This window comes from Chelmon rostratus, chromosome 3 (assembly GCF_017976325.1).
Source record: "Chelmon rostratus isolate fCheRos1 chromosome 3, fCheRos1.pri, whole genome shotgun sequence".
NCBI lineage: Eukaryota > Metazoa > Chordata > Actinopteri > Chaetodontiformes > Chaetodontidae > Chelmon > Chelmon rostratus.
Genome location: NC_055660.1, coordinates 14,203,379 through 14,224,344, shown reverse-complemented (window position 1 = coordinate 14,224,344; position 20,966 = coordinate 14,203,379). Strand labels below are relative to the sequence as shown.

General features: G+C 41.9%; 1 protein-coding gene across 1 annotated transcript; it reads right to left on the bottom strand.

Moving 5' to 3' along the window:
- Nucleotides 1–978: 978 nt before the first annotated feature.
- On the bottom strand, nt 979–20,433 carry LOC121603781 (bromodomain-containing protein 4-like). The gene is made up of 22 exons (XM_041932989.1): nt 20,359–20,433; nt 17,733–17,888; nt 15,013–15,253; nt 14,823–14,915; nt 13,734–13,871; nt 13,454–13,586; nt 12,635–13,032; nt 12,178–12,549; nt 11,582–11,710; nt 10,235–10,456; nt 9,836–10,059; nt 9,653–9,753; nt 9,297–9,554; nt 8,307–8,405; nt 7,796–8,185; nt 6,739–7,353; nt 5,417–5,517; nt 5,060–5,180; nt 4,607–4,740; nt 4,308–4,498; nt 3,077–3,320; nt 979–2,992 (listed from the first exon to the last, which is right to left on the bottom strand). Exons 3-22 carry the CDS (start codon nt 15,139–15,141, stop codon nt 2,924–2,926), a joined length of 4,161 nt encoding a protein of 1,386 aa, XP_041788923.1. The 5' UTR covers nt 15,142–15,253; nt 17,733–17,888; nt 20,359–20,433; the 3' UTR covers nt 979–2,923.
- Nucleotides 20,434–20,966: the final 533 nt, after the last annotated feature.

Here is a 20,966-nt window from a genome sequence, read left to right as displayed (position 1 = left end):
CTCATCTAACAGATACGTGATTCTCAGAGGACAGCTGCGCTACAAACACATGATGATCTTCTAGAATATAATGCATTGCTGTAGATTAAACTAGCCAACAGTATAAAGTAGTTCAAATGAGCTCATCCTTAAACACCTACAGCAGTACAATGCATACACACATTAATACATGAGTAATATTAATCCACATATAATAGTGAAACACTGACACTGAGCATTTTACTGCACAATGACTACTTTTAATGCTTTAAGAAAATTTTGTTGATCAGGCTTAAACACTTGTACTTAAGAAAGGTTTTGAATGTAGGACTTTTACTTGTAGTGGAGTATTTATTTCCACAGTGTGACACTTTTATTTGAGTAAATTACATTACACCCATGGACATTTATCTGCTGCAACAACAGCCTTCACTCTTTCCTGAACCCCTCCAACCAGATCTTTGAACCTGGCTGCAGGGATTTGCTCCCATCCAGCCACAACAGCATCAGTGAGGTCAGACACAGATGTTAAAGTCTAATTCACATTTCAGCATTTCTGTTGGCCGGGGCTGAGATCAGGGCTCTGTGCAGCCATGTTCTTCCACAGCAAACTGACAGACTCATTTAGAAATGCACCTGGCTTTCTGAAAGCGGGGCAGTCAGGTTGAAACATGGCAACAACAAACAGAGTTGGAAGAACTTTGCTGTCTAAGACACCATTGTTTGCTGGAGTATAAACCATGAAAAACAGCTTCGGTGCTGAGTATGTGGGTAGGGGTGCCCACATACTTTTGACTACATTGGGTACATTCCACTAAATGAGAGCTCCAACTGTACCTGACTTATTCTGTCTTTAAAGCGCCCCCTTGTGGTGTAAACTGGATAATTGCAGAAGGGCTTACCATTAAAACCACAGAAACACTATGTGTGTGTGTGTGTGTGTGAGTGAATAACTGGCACAGTGCAAAAGACAAAAAAACTAATAGAAGATTTTTTTAAAGTTTTTTAAATATCATTTTAATACTTTTCTTAAAAAAAGATGATGTACTCCATAGTCTGAACAAGATGAATCTATTGACTTCAATGCCTCACTCACCAACATACCAACAGGTTGTTCTGGGTAAAATAAATCAAAATAGCAAAGGGAAAAGAAAACAAAATGAACTCAAAACGATCAAATATGAAAAGGGAAAAGAAATGAAATGAAACATAATGTGATTATAGAATGGAAGAACAGAAGGGCCGACCTAAGAAATCCAGGAAAACCTCCCGCTTCCAGAAAAACACGATGGCACACGACATCCCAAAACAGTTACTATGGACGATGAAAACATTTTAAAAATAAAAACTAAAAGACTTAAAGATGACAAACAAAAACCTATTGTACAGAGTGTAGAAGCTGCGAGGAAGTGAGTGGTGGACAAGATGGCTAAAAAAGACTAAAAACATGAAAGAAAACTAAAAAAAAAGAAATAAGACGCAAATAATGAAAGAGTTAAGTGCAGATATTCAACAGCTACAGAATGATGGGGGCGTACAGTGATTTTTGAACCGCTTCTTCAAACTATTACAGAGCAAATTGCTGCATAATTTCGGAATTTAAAGGGGATACAGGAAAATTAAATAGCAATAAAAACATAGCCTTTAATATAAAGTGAAAAGAAGATGCATTTTACACGTAAAAAATGTGAATGAACTTTCAGCACTCAATAGATTGGTTTTGGCATAGAGTCGAGAAAAAACAAACAAACAAACAGAGAAGGTATGAAGGAGAATAAGACAGACGAAACAATCCTCTCAATAGAATCATAAAAAAGTTTTTTTTTCTTCTTTACAGTAAATTCTACAAAATCAAAACCAGAGCTCATAGATGAACAGAGACGAGCTTTGCTCCCCGAAATCCAAATTCCTCTCGTGTTCTTTTTCGTTGACTTTTCGTCGTATATAATATATATTCATGTATCTATTTATATATATAATATGTATAATTTGTAGGGTATGATTGTTAGTTTACAGGCCAGAGCGCTAAGGCAAAGGAAACACTCTGAAACTTTTAAAATGCCATCGTTCCTTCCTCATTACCCTCGGATGTTCACAACCGAGAATCACCCGAAGCCTCCACTTCTCCAATTAGTGACTGAAGGGAGAGAATTAGATGGAAGTGAAGGGAGGAAGGACGTCTTAGAAAAGTGTGTGAATGTGGCCGGGGTGTTGCGTTCCCACTGCGTCCTGAGAAAACAATTGACTCTCAGATGAACGCTCAACCTGACAAACTAGACCACACCAGCCCAGCCCTCCCAGTTAAAATCCATCTTCAAATAAAAAAATGAAAAGAAAAATAAAATAATAAAAGAGACGAGATTAGAAGAGAGGAAAAAAACCAAAAACAAAGTGATCTGTACGTTTGTAATTTGTTCACCCGTTCCTTTTAAACCCCCTTCTCTCCTCTCAAGACATTAGATAATAAGTTTTTCACTCAATTTCTTAAATTAAATCCTCTTTTTCACCACCATTTTTTTTTAAAGAAAAAGTTCAATCCCCTCCTTTTCATTCTGTCTTTCTTGTTTTCCTTGAGGGAGCCGACTATCTTATCATTACACTGTCCGTTTCCGACCTGTTGTCCTCGGAGACTCAGAACCGACAACCATAAACACCAAGCCAGACACCAAAACGTATCTGAGGTTGGAGGAAAAGAGGGTTGCTTATTTCAATTTCACTTCCCCCCCTCTCATTCACATGACACAAGCCAGCTGTTTCAACTACTGAGAGAAAGGGACAGTTACTAAGTCTGTGTGTGTGTGTGTGTGTGTGTGTGTGTGTGGTGCATTCATGTGAGCAGCGACCATGTGTATCAGAGCATCGTGGTTTATATGTAAATGTCTGTAAATTTGTGTATGTGTGTCTATAGGTCCTTCTCTCACTGCCATCATCTGCTTTTTCCCTCTCAGAACAGATTCTCTTCAAAGATGGCCATCAGGTCGCTCTGGAAGTTAATGTCAATGGTGTCCGCCATCTGCAGAGGAGGAGAGAGCATGAACATGAAGCACTAAAAAGAGTGTTCTTATGCTGAAAAACTTTTTTAATAATTTGCACATACCGCCTCTCTTCTACGCCGCTCCTGCTCGCGGCGGCGCGCCATCTCCCTCTGCTGGTCAGGAGTGTTCTGTGCAGCCGAGGAGGGCGGGGGCGGGGCTTGTTGCTGTGTGGGTGGAGCCTGCGGGGAGTGAGTGGGTGGGGTGGAAGCCGGAGGCGTTGGAGCAAGCGGCGAGTGTTGCTCTTGGCGACGGCGGGCATCTTCTTGCGCTCGACGAGCCTGCTCTATGGTGTCCTCGTCGTCACGGCTACAAAAAGAGAGAAAAAGCAGACAGCTTTTGCTTTTGACAAGCTGACTGGATAAAATTCTAAACAAATCACGACTGAAAATTTTGTATAAAACTTGACTTGATATAAATGAACTCACTTGCTTGGGGGTGAGTCAACTATAGCATAACACATTCACAGCCTTTTTCCATACACGTGCTGGCTTGACTTAACTTGGTTGGGTTTAACTTGAAATGTCAGCCCAGTGCAGCAGGGATTTACATGTCCATTACAGCAGGGATACCCACTTGAAGGTATGTCTTTCATGTCTTGAAGCAATGACGTTTAAAAGCAGCAGCCTTTTAGCACCATTTACTAATGCATTGTGCAACGGTTGCTGGGAAGAAGCGAATTATCATTATGGATTTTCAGGCCGTTGTTGGGATTTTGCTTAGCATCTACCGCTTACTGCTTGAACAACATGAGACAACATGATTGAAGTATCTACCATGTGTGGAAATAGTGGCAGAGGCTATTTAAACATGATGCTGAATTGTCCCTGAATGACTGACATTACTGCAACCTGCTTGGAGCTGGTCATTTTTTTGATACCATACCACTGTTTATTTTCTTGCCTTCCTTTTCTTGTACTATTAAAATCAACCCTAAGTCAGTTCATTCATTTTCAAAGAAATTAAAAAAAGCACTTCAATGAAAGCTGGAACTGATGTTCACTGAGATGAATATAACATTCAAATATCCAAGTAGGGTTTCATTCTGTACTGAAATGAATCAAGGCAACAGCTGCTTGGAGAGCAGGCATAATGCAATCGGAAGAAAAAAAAACCTCGGTTCTCTTTCAAAAATAGCTGAAAGCCTAAAACGATGATAATAACACAGGTATCATTCTTTATCCTTAAATAATTTCTCATAGTCCCCTATGTATGTATGTATGTATGTATAATATAGTAACTCTGCTGACTTCTCCTTTCTCTGTTTACACACTTCTCCATTTTCCTCCCACCTACCGTAGCTTTTCTTGTTCTCTCCTGGCCTGTTCAGCCTGTGCTTTCAGCTGTCTCTCTCTCTCCTCTTTCTCCCTGGCGGCCCGTCTGAACTGTTCGAAGCTGTCGCTGGAAGAGCGCACGGAGGAGGCCGGCGTGGACTGGGACCTCTGAGCCAGGCTGGCCCAAGAACCCATGTTCTTTAACTTCACATCCTGGGAGAGGATGAGGAGAAGGGGTTAGATACGACTGAAGGAGAGAAAACAGCCCAACCAGAAAGGGAAGTGCAGCTGAATGTAGTATCTTCTCACACTCATACACACCTGTGTCTTCTTGGGGGCAATAGGAGTTTTGGGCTCTTGCTTGATTTTGTTGTCTTGCTGGGGGCAGGGTGGTGCTGGGGAGTCTGGGAGACGGGAACCGGGGCGCGAACCATCCATTGACTTCAGATCTAATCCTGCAGGAGACATAATGCAGATTAACTACACATATGCACACTAAATCATTGGACATCATAAGATCATAAGCAAGTATCCAAAATCTGTCGGAATTTAAGGTAACAAAAAGGAGCGACGTCATGCCTGTGACTACCGGTAGCTTTTCTACACATACTACTTCTATAAATAACACACAAGAAGACCAGATATTCTGGTGTTTAAAATAATGGCCCACTCTGACACCTTGCTCAGCTTTGACCACCAACTTCTGCTTTTACTGCTTAACATAACAAGGCAGTCCAGAGATAAAAAAAAGATACAACAAACTGTTGTACTCACTGTGTTTGTTGTCGGGTTTGTGTGAATCTTGACGCATGAGAGGGCTGAAGGGCGAGGGGGGCAGAACTGGCGAATGGGAAGGCTTCTCTTCTTTGACCCCACCCAGGTTGGACCTCTGCTCCTACAGGTAGACGGATATTATATTTACATACAAGGAGTATATCATCAAGAACCAGAAACAAGGAGATCTTTTCAGAATTAAAATGGATAACTTCTCCATTTAACATGTGTGTATCTCCAACCTTTAACTGGCTCATAATACACACCTACGCAAATGAGGCACAGCAGACTTTGTTTTGCTGTCACATACAGTCAAGACACACACACGCAGCATATAAAGGTAGGTGGCTCACTCACATGTTTCTTGGTCTGTGAGGGTGACTGCTGTCCCATTGTATGGAACTGAGGCATTTGAGGAGAGTGCATCATCAGGGGTGAGGGGCTCTCACGCAGGCAACCTAGAAACACAGGAGAGGAAATATTGAAAACACTAAACTATCTGATTTGATACCAAAATTAACTAAATGAGGAGAGACAATTCACAAAAAGCACCATGCTTTTATTTTGAAATACCATCTACCACTGCAGAGCATGTTGCAGTGCTTCAATATTTTATAAGAGCAGCTTAATTAGGAAGAGTCCCAAAAGGGCAGCCGCTTAAGCTGAATCCACTAGCCACAAGACCCTCGTCTTGCAGGTTGCAGTGATCCTTAGAGAGGAAAAGCATCACTGTATTTAAAGTACTGAAGTACTGGTCTGACTTAAAAATTCATCATCTTTCAGTTACTGTTTGGTGCACAGCAGCAGTTTAATTACCCCATCCCCATTATCATTATTGGGTTTATCAAAATGTTATAGTGTGTAAAAAAGGTTTAAAGAGATTAAATATGCACAAATTAGTTTTATTTGCTCTTGCAATGTTTATAATGTTTGCTTGTTTTTAAGACATAACTGCACTTTCTCATTGACAAATTTCAGTTAGTCTTAACGTCAAGCAACAGTCATTTATTCATAATATGTACTCCTGCTTTTATTTAAAAAGAGTCCGAAAAAAAAGTACATTTGTATAACTGAAACATATGTTTTTCTTTTTCCTCGGACCATCTTGGGGGTCTGGACCCTCCGTTTGAGAACCAAGCGGCAACCTCTGGGGCTGAAAAATGAGATCAATGCAGCCATGCCAAAAAACTGCAGTTCCTGGAATGGACACTTGAGGCTGCCCCAAAAATGAGTCAATCTTGATAGACTTCATATCAAAAAACCCAATTTTACAGCAGAAATAAATATGTTTACAGCCTGCTACAAAAACAGTGTTGGTCTCTGTAGCTAAGTTCCACATTCATGACAACTGTGGGGGTGGATATTTATATAACTAACTAATTTAATTTATATTAAAGCTTAAAGTTTTGCACAATTATGGGCATTGCTGCTTGAGCTTGACAGCTAGCCACTATGTCTCAGCAACCAGGCTTCATTTGGCCCACCTCGGCTCCACCCACGCTCCTCCTCTTTGCACATTTTTGCACTCGCAAGGAGTTTGGTAGAGTCAGACACTGCCAAGATGGCGAAAGCCAGAGTCACCACACTGAGCTCCACAATGACTCTTTAGAAATGTATGGGTGACATGACAGAGACAACAGTTTTATACAGTCACTGCCGTGAATACATCAATATCTTACCTGTTGAGAAAGGCTCTGCCTTGCTGCGTGGTGATGGCTGCTGTTGATGTTGTTGCATCTGTTGTACCTTCTGCTGCAGGGCCACCCCCTTCTGCTGCTGTGACGCTGACGTGTGCGTATGTGGGAACGGCTGCCGCATGTGAGCGTGGCTTGAGCTGTGTCTCTGCGCCAGGGGAGGGGTGGGTGTTGTCACAGCCTGTGTGTGCATCGACGGCACCAGCTGAGAGGCGACCTGCGCAGGTGAATGTGTGTGCGCGTGCAGTGGCTGCTGCGTCTGCGTGGTGGGTCGAGCCTGAAGCGACTGCAAGAAGGTGTGAACTTGACTGAGGGGTGGGATATCAGAACTGGTGGGTGTTGGCTCCTCGTCATCCTCCAGCAGGGCTTGGGGAGGTTGCGCTGAGAGTGTACCCAAGATGCCGTGCGATGGAGGTGAAGGGACGCGGGGACGCGGGACAGGCTGAGGGAGAGTGAGGGGAAGCGAGGGCTGAAGCTGGGGTGACGAGGATGGAGGCAGGGAGGGGAGCGAGGACGGGGGAGGCTGGGAGATTTTTGGAGGAAGAGGGGCTGCTCGGTTGCTGGGTCTTGATGGTTGCTGGGGAAGAGCATTGTGAATTGCTGCAAACGATACAAGACAGGGATGGGAGGTTATAGAGTTATACATTTTGTTCCTGTCTGACAAAAAAAACTATACCTTCAACTGAATAAATCTTTCTTCAATCAAATAAATGCCTTGATGACATGCTTATACATATCAAAAGCATTTGGGCTGAATAAAATAAACTGACTAATCAGTTAACAGAAAGTTAAACAATTGGCCAGCTCTGATGATCACAATTATTTGAGTGATTTACATTTGTCTCTTCCAGGTTCCCAGATCTCAGGTTTTGTTCCTTTTAAATGCTAAAACTATATATGACAAAAATTTAATTTGATGTTGCACTTCTGGTTGAACCAAACAAGCTGAAGATGGTTTTCCAACATTTGATAATGTTATGACAATAGCTAAAATTAACTACGGAAATGCAAGTGGCGCAACGTGGAACTGAAGTGTACATACCTGGTGAAGGTATGATGGGATGTTGGTTTAGGAAAGGGTGCGTCTCAGTGACCGTCTGGCCGGTGGGTGTGTTTGCGTTGAGGAGGCCAGACACGACGGTGGTACCGGCAGCAGTAATGGTTGGATTGGGCTCTGAGTTCGACTGTGTCAGATGAGGGTTCATGAATTGAGCCAAAGGATCAAATCCAGAGCTCAACAGCTGGGACGAGTCCAGAGACGGGACAGAAACGTGGACAGGGGGAGGTGGGACAAATGCGGGTTTGCACTGGACCACTTGAGGCTGAATCTGAGGCTGAGGAACAACTGGGCCCGTTCCACTACTGAGAGACTGGTGCGATCTCTTGGTGTCTTTGTTAGACGAGGTCTTCTTCTGCTGCTTGGGAACCAGCCCTGGTACACAAATGATATGTGGAAGATATGATGAAATACAAAGAAAGCTGACACGATGAAGAATTACAGCTTTTGGTTGCCACAGTGTGATAAACTGACAGCTGCTGTGTGCACACTTTACCATTCTCAGAATCTTCACTATCAGAGGAGTCGCTGCTGTCTGAAGATGAGGATCCTGTCTTCATCTTTACGACATTTGTTGATTCCAGAGGCTTCTCTACTGCAACAAAACACACCAACAACATTCAGAAACTGATGGACTGACAGCTTCTGTCTCTCACGTGTAATTACAGGACATTTACAAAGCTTACTGGGGAAGTTAGTTAACAGCTGGGAAAAAATGGTGTAATTCTTCACATGGAATAATTCAAGTAAATGCAGTGAGCTTCACTTCTTTACAATACACCTCATAACTTGTTATCATGGCTGCGAACCATGGATGTAGGATTGGGTGACATGACAGTACATACAGTACAGCGCAATGGTAGAAATTTTTGACATATATCTTTATAAAGCTATAATTAACAGCTGGTTAGCTTGCATATGGACTGAACCAAGCTTGCTGTTTCTCCTTGTTCCATATGTTCGTGCTAAGCTAACCAGGTGCTGACTTTAGCCTTACATATAATGGACATGGAATGGATATGACAGTAATTTCTCTTCTGATCTAACGCTCTGTAAGAAAGCAGACAAGTGTGATTTGCAAAATGTGGAACTATTCCTTTAATATTTTCCAATTATCATCACATCATTTTTAAATTATCATCACAATGTATAGCAATATAGCGAACATATGCTACATAAAATGCAATGCATTCAAACTGACGTTCAATGACATTCAACTGTTTGTGACATGACAGCAAACAAAACAAAAAAAACGAAACTGTCAATATTTATTCCTGTGTTGACTAGACGCTGCAAGACAGGAGTAACCAGTCTTTACACAGCGCGTAGTCTCGATGTTTCACTGATCAGTGGTTGCACAGAATTGAATTATGAGTGGCAGAACAACACCTTCTTGTACAGGTGCTGTGACTCAGAATTGTGGAAACACAAAGGTTGCACAACAATCCTTTAAATGAAGTGTGCAATGCACAAACAATTAACTAACCTGACGGCTTTTTCTTCTTCTTGAGGCAGCTGGAGACGTATTTCTCCAGCTCTCTCAGTGTGGAGGGCTTCAGAGTCTCGAAGTCGATCTCAATCTCGTCTGGGTTGGAGTTCTTCAGCGAAGGCTCACGTGTTTGGATTATGTGCACGACACGACCCAGTTTGTCACCGGGCAACTTGTTGATGTCCAGGCTCAGCTGGCGCTTCTCCTCGTACGACATCGGCTTGCACCTGTCAGTGGACATGGCCCCAAATACATCTGGGGACGAAAGTATAACAGCAGGTTGATATTACACTTTAAGATAAGACACTTTCAAACAAAAAAATAATGCTCAAAATAGTGTCTCTGATACATACCCATGTCATCCTCTGCTTCAAGAGAGGCCGAGGGGACGAGAGGGGTTGGTCCAGGCTGAGGCGGCACAGCTGGGCGGCTATTTTTAACTCCTTCTTTCTTACTGTGATTGACAAATGATAAGATTAGCTCCAGCTTGCAGCTTCCCACAGCATCACTTATCTTATTACCGCTGTAACACCTACCCGGGCTTTTTCCTGTCCTTCTTTGCAATGATCAGCTCCTTGCTGCTCTTGTTTTTCTTAGAAGTCTGAAGCGCCACAGAGGGAGGGGTCTCCACAGGTTCCTCTGCTCCCGTCTTTTTCTTGTGCTTTTCTTTCTTCTTCTCCTTCTTCTCCCTCTCTTTCCTCTTGGGCTTGCTGGCCTGAGGCTGGGAGAGTGCTGCCAGCTGTTCATGGACAGCTTTAAGCTAGAGGACATGACACACACACAGTTGTGGTCTTAAGAGAAGAAAAGACAGCAGCCTGCAAATTTGTTTCTCCGTGTTTCAGCATTCACCCACGTTTGGTAAAGCTGTTCTGCATGGCCCACCCACCTGTCGTGTCTCATAAGCCTCCCTCCCCCTTCATTTTCCATCCTCTAACCTGTTCCTGTAACTCAGCCAATCGCTGTTGCCTTTCTTGTTCTGAGTCTCCCCCGGAGGACTCCGATTCAGAGGAACTGGAGCTATCATCTTCCGAGACAGCAGAAGGAGGCGGGGCTTGTCGAGTGGAGGGGGCAGGGTGGAGGGCCGACGATGGGGTGGGAACAGGGACGGGCTCCTCTGGCTCATCAGGCATTTTGGCAAAACGCATCTCAAACACATCCTGTTGGGACACAGGACAGCAAAAGAAACTCTGAACTCGAACTCCACAAACAGTGCAGAAGAGCAACAATTGCAATAATACTTTTAGTTATTTTCTTAATTAACACTTTGAAGACCCAACCTTTAGTTTGCTGTATCTACATGAACACGTTCACCATGTTTCAGTGTAAGTATATGCTATATCACTTTTTCCCTTGCTATAACGCAGAGTCCGGTAACACAAAGATATGAAGGTAACATAACAAGCAGCGCATAGACAATTTCTCTGCTGTTGGCAGCAAGAATCAACACAAAAGTCTGTCCTGTGGTACACTGACTGTTGTACTTGTAATGTAATGTAACATACGTATGTAATGCAGAAGGTCAGTGGTTTGATCCCTGGCCCCTGCAGTCTACATGTCAAAGTATCCTTGGGCAAGATACAGAAGCCGGCCAACAGCTGTGCCATCAGTATATGAGTGTGTGTGTGAATTAGTGAATGCTGGCTTCTGTTGTAAAACGCTTTGAGTGGTCAGTAAGACGAGAAAAGTGCTACATGTAGTCCATTTACCATAAATGCCTAATCCCACCCCTTGTCTAATTAATCACCTTAGATTTACTACTTAACCTACACTATTGGGCAGACTACTCTTTTCATGTGGTTGTGGGCCTATACCTCACTTTCGTACTTATTTGGAGCAGATAAAGATCAATTTTTCAATCATTTTTTCTTTTTCAGATATATTCGCTTATGCTGCCAACAGAGTGAAAAGAAGTAGAATCCTATTTTGAGTGGAGTATCCCTTTTATAATAAACGAAAAATGAAAAACGCTCTGCTTTTATGATCACACTATTTTGAGAAATTCTGAATTTTATATTTCGTATTTTTTGACACAATAGGGGCAACGTTATCATCACATCCATAATCTTTTGTTCACTCTTCTCCAGACCTGAAAATTACTAAAACCAAATTCCATACCATGTAGGAAACGTGTAGATTATTTTGCTAACTTGGATCTTTTGACTCTCACAGGGCCTGTGAGTCATTGTTGCAATTTTCTAGGCCTCCAGGTTAATCTGGCCCTGGTCATGTAGTGTATAAAATGCTTAATGTGAATTGCTTGACATGTATGATGTGATGATTACCTGCAATTTGCGCGCCATGGCAACCACATCGTGGTCTGGGGGATTGTACTTGTAACAGTTTGAGAACATCAACCGGACGTCTGCTGCAAATTCTTGAGCGTCTCTGTACTGTCTGTTGTCCATCTTTTTCTGAAGGAGAAAAATAAAAAATACACTGCCATAATCAAACCTATCCATATTCTTTACATTAAAACTTAATTCTTAATTTTTTTAGTCTAAAAAAGTGCTGTGTTGCTGAAGTAAGGGAGGGTATTTCAACCTGAATATTTTCTTTATACCAACCAAACTATGTCTCTAAAACCAAGTATCAAAAGATTACAAGTACCAAGCACAGAATGACACAGAATGCTCTATTTTAATATGGAGCTTTAGAAGACTAGCCTTGAGCTAAAAGAAATCCAAATAAACTAACAAACGTTCAATGACTCTTTCATTCAACATATTTTTCGCTGCATTCAAGGTTACGTTGTTGTATGTGTCATTATTTTGTTAAATGAAAATGAAAAGATTTTGTGGAGAAATACCAGAAACCAGATATTTCATTAGCAGCTACACAAGGTCCATAACATGTCGGTCATCAATCCTAATAAAATCACCTTGATGGTGCTGAGATCCATGGGGTGCTTGATAATGTCATGGTAGTCGTGGAGGCCAAGGGCTTTTACATCGACGGGCTTGTAGAAGGGCCAGGCGTATGCTACATGTTTCTTAGACAGCATCTCTCTGGTGAGGCGTGCGCAGAAACGCAACTGATCCTGCCGCTTCTGCGTAACCGTCTCTCCAATCTCCAAACCACCTCCCAGGTGATGCTGAGAGTCCGGCTGAAACGTGTCTTTTTTAGGTTGCTTAGATGGGCGACTGCTCTCTCTGCGTGGCCGGGTCTCAGCAGAGACAGGAGATGATTCACTGAGTTGGTCGTTGGCTGTGGGTGTGGTGGTGTCTGCTTTCCGCTTCTGGCTCTTCCTTTGCTGTTGAAGCACCAGAGATCAGAGGTTAGAAAAATGACAAAAGAAAATCAGCTTGTTATTAATAAGAATGACTGCTTCTCTTCACCTTAATGAGGGCAGGGGAGCTCTGCAGCATCGGGGCAGGATGGAGGCCTGGGTGCGTCGGGGCTGAAGGGGGAACTGAGGTCATGCCCTGGGCCAGGACGTCAGGTGTTGAGAGGGGAAATGGAGGTCCTAAATGGGGTGCATGGGAGGTGGGTGTCGGAGGCACGCGTGGGGGTGGGGGCTGAGGCTGGAGCTGGGGCTGGAGCTGGAGCTGGAGCTGCTGTTGGGGCTGGGGATGGGGATGGGGATGGGGATGGGCCAGAGCCAGGGAAGGAGGGCCTTGAGGGGTGGGTACAGCACGGGACTGTGGGGTGGTTGAAGGTGATGAGAAGCCTCGAGTGTGCGGGGTGGTGGAGGGGGACGACGAGTCTTGGCCTGAATCAGACTTGGTGATCAGGGCTGTAAGATAGAATATTAAGACAAGAAGATCACAAAGATGAAATCAAGCATAAAAACACCAAAGCTGTTTTCATCCAGACCTACTTTAAAACCGACAGATTATGAAACATTGAACAATTGTACAGGATGTGACAGGTCCACGAGCATGAAATAATGATGACTTGATTTAACAACAAATGTTTTTTGCAGTTGATGAAGAAGGAGGACCGGTACAGGCAACATAACAACTTTACATACAAGCTTGACTGGTTAGGTAAGTATTATTTACTTGTCATTGTGCCACCGAGTTTACCAAGAATACACACAAACACCATTACAACCTCTGTCAGAATGCCATAACACCTTTGCTATTGAAAGGGAGGCAACAAAAACAGTACTATACTGACATTTTTCATACCCCTATTACATCTGAAACTCATACCTGACTCTCGTCTGCCCCCTCTGCGTCCCTTGGCAACCACAGCAATCTCTGTCTCTTCCTGCGGCATCTCTGTGATCTTCTGAAGAAAGTGCTTCTCCAAGGCCTCTGCCATTAGGACAATATCATCCCCAGGCTAAACACACAAACACACACACATACATGTTTAAAAGGCATAAGCTCTCTGGATGGATTCTTCCCTTCAGTAGCGCAACTTCTTGCTTTAGTACTTGAACTTCAGGGAAGTCACATGTAACTAGAACATAAGTGTGCAAAGGCTGACCTTGTTGTAGATGTAGCAGTTTGTGAACATTGTGTTGAAGTCTTGGATACACTCTTGGGCATTCCAGTAGTAGTTGTTCTCTAGACGTTTTTTTATCGTGCCCATGTCCATAGGGGTCTTGATGATCTTATAGTAGTCCTGAAGAGAGAAGGTGGAGAGTATTGGATTAGCATCTTATCTCCGAACTAAAGTAAAGACTGTGCGACAACAAAGGAACAATACATGCTTAACACGCCATCCTCTTTCATCAGTCCAAAATACATTATTCATATGAACTGTGTCATTTGTTATCTCCAGCACACATTAGAGCTGCCATAGCCTGACAAATGTGTGTTTGGTGATATTCTATATTTTCCTTGATATCCCGAAAAATATCAAAACCAATAGTGAATTTGGCCATATTGTCCTGCTGCCATAAATACTTAGCAGTGCACTAAAACCATGCATGAATACAAATACACTAATTACTATTTGAGTAACAATTGCTTAAATTCACAGTGTGCATGGAAGTATCTCTGTATCTGAGACCTGTTTGGGCTTGGGACTGAGAGCAACACACATGCTGGAAAAACTAGAAAAGGCATGTTTGTTGTTGTCTTGTTGTTGTTTGTCAACATAAGTATAAAATATCACGAGCCACATCCTTCAATAGCACAAAGCATATGAAGAATAATATTAAGCATATACAGTGAATTTGCAGTGTTCTGCATGTTATTTCACTTCCACATTCCTCTCATGAAAAGCCAAACTCTGCAGCAATGACAGTGGATCTCTAGAATATTAGCTGTTGTAATGGGGATACAAACAAGTAATAAACAACAGAGACGTATTAGGGACTGTAGGTACTACAGTTCCAGGTATTTTTCCACCTCAACCTCAAAATTTCTCCTCTTTGACTGTAACCACTACAGGAGCACAGAAAAAGCAGTATTTTCATTGAAGTGAAGAAATCAATTTTGAATAAATCAAGCAGATTCTGGAGAATCCATTAATTTTAACTAACATAGCAGCTATTTTGATGCTATCGGTGTGCTTTGGACTATATACTTTCATTACTGGCATGCAAACAAACATAAACTTATGACTCACAGGCAAATTGAGTTTGATGGCATCTACAGGAGCTTGGAAGGGCCATGCAAAGTTGTGTTTCCATAATGACTTCAACACTTCTTTTAGCAGGTACTGGGAAAGAGCAAAATCACACAAAAATCAATCAAATTTAAGTCCAAACACCAGAAGGAGTTTACATGTATAAACACATAAACTAAAACCTCCAAACCTGTAGCTGGTTGGTCTGTCGTTTGGGTTTGGTGGCATTCCATACTTCAGGAGGTGGAGGGTTGAAGAGGAGGGGTGGTGGGGCGGAGGGAGGGTTCTGGCTGCTGCCTGCTTCCAGTCCGTCTCCCATTGTGGCGGTGGGTTGCAGTGGCTGAGCAGACAGTTTAGGTAGATTGGACCTGGCAGGGGCAGGTGGGACCGGTGGAACCCCCCTCAGGCCATTACACTCCTCACTGGACTCTCTGGAAGGACAATCGACAAAAGCATCATCACCGCTGCCACTGCTGTTACCATTCTTGTGCCTCTTAGTGAAGCCAACTCTGATTCAAATTTCTCAGGATACCCAGTAGGGTTGGACATGTTTAAATTTTCCAACCGACCACTGTCATCCCAACAATCAGTGACTGCCGATATATAAGTGTCTCCCACCCCCCAACCCATGAGTGGCAAGTTCACTAAGTTTCTGAGCTTTTCTAGACTGATAAATAAGCAAAATAAACTCACAAGATATCAAGTCACGAGATTCATTATTAAACAGAACTTAGTGCCTAACTCACAGAGTTAGATGTGAAAATATTCTGGCTCAACACGTTGTTTTCCCTGCTGCCTCTCTGTACTACTGGGCTTGCCGAACAGAGTCTGTTGCTGAACAGCAGCTCTCTCACTCATTTTTCGGAGGCAAACCATTAAATCAATTGGCCAGAAAAAAAACATACATCGTCAGCATCGCTATCACACCTTAAATCTGAAAACAACCTACAATCACATCGAGTCCATATCAAGCACTTTCCTTCACTCACTGTCTCAATTGTCTGTCTGTCTCACTGTCAGTCCACAGTGCCTGCATGTTGCTGCAAAACTTCAGCTTCAACAGCATCAGTATGTGAGACATTGAAGCTGCTCCTACAGTTATAGAAATTAGCTTAATTTAGCCTATATTCTCTCCCTTGTTGTAGTTTGCCTTATAGTGATCATGCACTGAAGGCACAATGTCCCCGTTAACATGCAAAAACACACGTGTGCATTCCGGACCAACGACAAACTGTTAGATATCAAACTCTTAGAATAAGTTTCGAGTCACAGCTGAAGATCAAAGACTGTTTGCCTGCAGCATCTTTGCCCCATCAGGCAGAAGTGGATTGGAAACTAAACGCATCACAGATTTCTATACTTCTGCAGGGTCTGCTGAGCATTTACTTAATCTGTGAGAGGTGAAGTGCAGTATGAAACTTTTACAATGCAAAATAACCAAGAAGCTGTATTTTATTTGATAGGAGACAAAAGTTGCACAGCCAGTCTGAAGCAGCTAATAAAAAAACAGTTTACTGATAATGCTGCAATAAATCCTTATTACAAATTAGGATAAAGAAACACCCTATGATATTAGCATGGCATTTGCAAAAGTAATGATTTCTGATTTTCCATGTACAGTGTATGCCTGTATTTGTTCGTGGACTGCAATACAAATATCAGTAATATCTACCATTCGAACACTATTCAAAATGATCCAACCAGCTCAATAATGATCAAAGATGCTGAATAGTCTGAGGTACAAGTCATAACATATGCAACACTCAGATATTGTCATTTATAATGTAAATTTGTGATGCTGTATGACAGGGTAAAAACTGGAGCAAGAAGAAAGAAACTTAGATGAGAAATGTCTGGCGCTCTCTTTTATAAGACCATTCAACCACTACTGGTAAATATTTGGAACAGATTATGCTATGAACTGGCTGAAACACCAACTAGAAAGTAGCTGAACATATAACACACATGAAAGCAAGAAGCAGTTTTTACTAGTCAGCACAATGTCAGTCTTTGATGAAAAAATTAAGAGTCAGTTTTATACAGTGGAAGCACAGCATAGGCTAGGTGCTATTGCAGTGAAAATCTCTTTGTGTTACTATGCCATACCATGGCAATAAGTAAGGGAGGCCCTTCAATCATCATGTACACATTAACATGCAATTACTGAGCTGGATCAAACACTTGATGTACTTACACAAGAACTAACAGCTGTATCATGCTGCAATGAGGCTGATCTATTGAATAGTGCTCTATCAGAATATAACAATTTACAGTTAAGGTTAGGTAATGTGTCTGGATTATTAGAGAGTCTTGGGAAATATTCAATTAGGAATCAGATATTGACCTTGCGCGGGAGGTGTATTCGCGAGATCATGCAAGCTGAGAATCCATCTTACCAGGTTTCAAGTTACGTGCTTGTGGCCAAATCGCAGTTGTAGGCACCAATCAGGGCCCAATGAGGACGTACTGGCAGCTATGGGCATAGTTTAGGTGTGACGGTGAGTATTTTTTAGAAACACCTGCCCTTTTCCAAACAGTTTTCAATGACAACTTCTCAGATGGTTCTGTGTAACAAACCATCTGGTATGTCAGGTTAATCAATCCCATTAAAAAGAAAAAACTAATTTATCGCGATAACTTTATAATTTCATCAATGCACTATCCAGATGTCCTGATAAACATTTGTGTTGGCTTATATGGTGTAAGCAGATACAAGGGGATAGTGATGACGTTTATTACAAATGAATAACAAACTTACTGTTTCATTCACTCAAGTTCATTCTGAAAAGCGTAGACCAAAATTTGCCATTGGTCAGTTCAACATTTCTACTATTAAGGCCTTAGCAGACCAAACGGTTAATTCTAACACATTCAAATATTATGAAGACAGATAATTTTATGAAGACTCACATGTTTGTTGCTGTGCAGCTGTGGTCTAATCCAATTGAGTGATCATATCTCAGTTGGTGAGGTGGCGATTTCCTGAGGTAACACCGGAGGTTTGTCAGTGACACGTTGTGGGTGCAGGAAAACCACAACACACAGAGAGAGGAATGAGCGTCACACCTGAGAGAAAAAGATAGAAAGAGGGATGGAACTAAGGTCAATATGTCACATGTGGAGTGTTTCAAACTAACATTAGAGTGCATTTCCATGTTCAAGTTTGGCCATACTGTGTATTAAGCTGCTGTGCAAGCCCATAATTCAAGGAAAGAACCAATGGTATATTGATACAACAGGAGTCACACAAACAAGTTCTGCATTCCTTCCTGACCATTTAGAAATTTGATGGTGCTTTGATGCCACTTCTACGTCTTTTTCTAACCACTTTATTTGAAGCTGTGCCTGTTTTGTTCATTCATCCTGTGCAATATTTAATACAGATCCACCAACAGTCTATTAAGAATTGTTTATGAATATTTCCTGAAATTTACCTTTCTCTGACTGTAACTGTCCTTATGAACTGAGACTTGACATAATACACGCAAGAACAATTCTTGGCTCAGGATAGCCTCTTGGCCTAGTCTTAATGCCTTTACAAAAGGTTTCTGAGTCATCATAACACCTTATCTTTGTTCCTGCCTGATGTTTCTACACCCCTGTAGCACAGCATTATTTATCTGTTCTACAAGCAAGAGACCCTTATAAATGGGTATTTTGATTCTGCTGACAAGCAGTGTCTTCCAAGTTAAGGACAAAACGAAACACGTGTAAACATTATGGTCTATTAATAATAATGTATCTGTATGTTCTCTTCTTTATTCCCCAGTGAATTAGACAGTACAATGAGCTGTTTGCATGAAGAACATTATTCCAGTGAGTGTCTCTTTCATAATTTTCATGTGGCAGCTTTCATCATGTGCATGTAAATAATCTGTTATTTCAGAGTTTTTGGTGCTACAGTTATAGAATAGTATATTTTGTGAATTTATATTTCAGTGACAAACTAGCTGAAAAGGATGCAAGTACTGCACATCCCATGGTTTTATGGATGAATGTACTGGACCCTGATCATAAACCTTGATAGCTTCTGGCCATTTGATGTATCTCATGGTGCTCAGTGGTTCTTTTTAAGGATTTTCTCTGTGAGACAATCTGAAGAAAAAAATCCTAAAAATCTTGTCTTTCATGAGCTGATATTATTCTGCTTTGATGATTGTTGAATTCCTTCTACCAAAGACCTAAATCTTCATGTCGAAAAACTTCTTAACTTATCCAAACTTGTGTTTGTTAAATACATTTTAAAAATGCCTGCGAATATTAAAAGACACATGCCCTTCGTCTGCTACAGGTCCATATAACAAGTTGTTAAAAAGCTTTTCAACAGCATCATGTTTGAGGTCTCTTTCCTGAAAGAAACCAAAACAAACACTGCCACACCACATAACCAAACTGCTGTTGTCAACAAGCACCATTCCTATATCAGAAGAATGTATAATATGTATGCCAAGTGGACTGTGCGTATGAACAAATGTCCTAATACACTATGTAAAGTATTATGATTCAGTCTTAGCTACCCAATTCTAACTGACCAGCAGACTGTGGTTGAAGTTCCTCAGAAATTCTAAGAATTTACATAGAAAATCCAGACTGTCCTGTCTGGACACTAACTTACGTAATTGCGTCCACATTATGTATACAGTTAGCAATTTCGCAGCTAGGCTAATTAGCTACAATACAAGACCAAACGTCCCAACTGCGAAGAGAAGAAACGTAATTTGACACCTAAGTAATTATTTCTACAAAATGTATCAGCCATTTTGGTGCTAACGTTATTTCGTATCACTTAGAAGAACCTAGCTTCGCCGTGCTAGTAACATTTTCTAAGGAACAGCAAAGAAGCTAACGACACGACAGTGTCATGAGTAATGTTAACGTTACTTATGACCAACAGTGAACACGAAGACACAATTTATCGAAAAACAACTTTGTTCTCCACCTTTGGCTTGCTAACCTTCCATGTCAGTCCACCGCCATGTCCACTGAGAGAGAGCGAGTGACAGCTCCGCACGTAAACGGCCTTTGAGAATACAACTTGGAAGGGATTGGTATTCTCGAAATGACGTACGTCGCTCTTCACATGAGCTTCTGCGCCATCGCGCGTAAACTACGCCACCGAGAGGACGTAACTTATGTCACGAATACGGCCTACGGGGCTACAAACAAACAGCCTAGCAGCTAACAGGCTAGCATGATACCGACCTGCAGCTAATGTGCACCCTGACAGCGCGGATTGTCAAATGCCGCGAAAACGACCTTCACACAACCATTGACAGAAAAAAGATACAACCCATAATATGCAGAGTAACACCAAATCGCGCTAATTGAAAAGACAAAAAATCATCTATCTCGTGTGCCCGGACCGGTGCAAGGCCTGTGAAGACAGCTCATGCTCCGCTTGCCGAAGCGCATACTGACAGCGCGCGAAATACGCCCCCGATGCCCGTTGTAAACCTTTTACCGGATCCTCGGATTTGTATGCTCTCGTTTGATAAACCAATGTCAACAACACAAAGCCATAAAATGCTATTTTTACCTTCTTCAGTCGGTTGTCAGCGCTCGCGGACCTTCCTCGCCCCAAATCCAGAACAAACAGTCCCGTTCGACGTCGATGACGTCACACGCACGGGGGCAGGCCGAAGTTTGTCAGACGAAATGTCATCCGCAACTCCGCCTCCTCCCCCGGACTAACATCATGCAATAACTTGAAATGATTTCAACAATAATATAGGTTTGTGTTCATCATGCAAATTCTGTCTTTGCTCCTTTCGCTTAAATAAAGATGCCTGAAGTAAATACGAGTAGAGAATCAGCTCATTACGCATGTTTTTATTATCTGCAAAAGCGTGGTGAGGTTATTGAGTGCATATGGCGCGTAGTTATAAATTATGTACTCTCCGCAGAACGTCACAGTACAGAGAAAATAGAAACAATGTTAAATTGAACGCGTTAACAGAAATAGCATTGCAATAAAAACAACATCATACGATTATAAAATAAAACACAATTACATATTTCTTATTAGTTCCAAGATTTCATCAAGAACTGCTCACATTTTTGGAAAACAGAAAAAAAATGTTTTTATTGCTGAATTTACATTCATGTATATAGAACACAGCTAATAAAGTTCTAAGGTTGATGGTG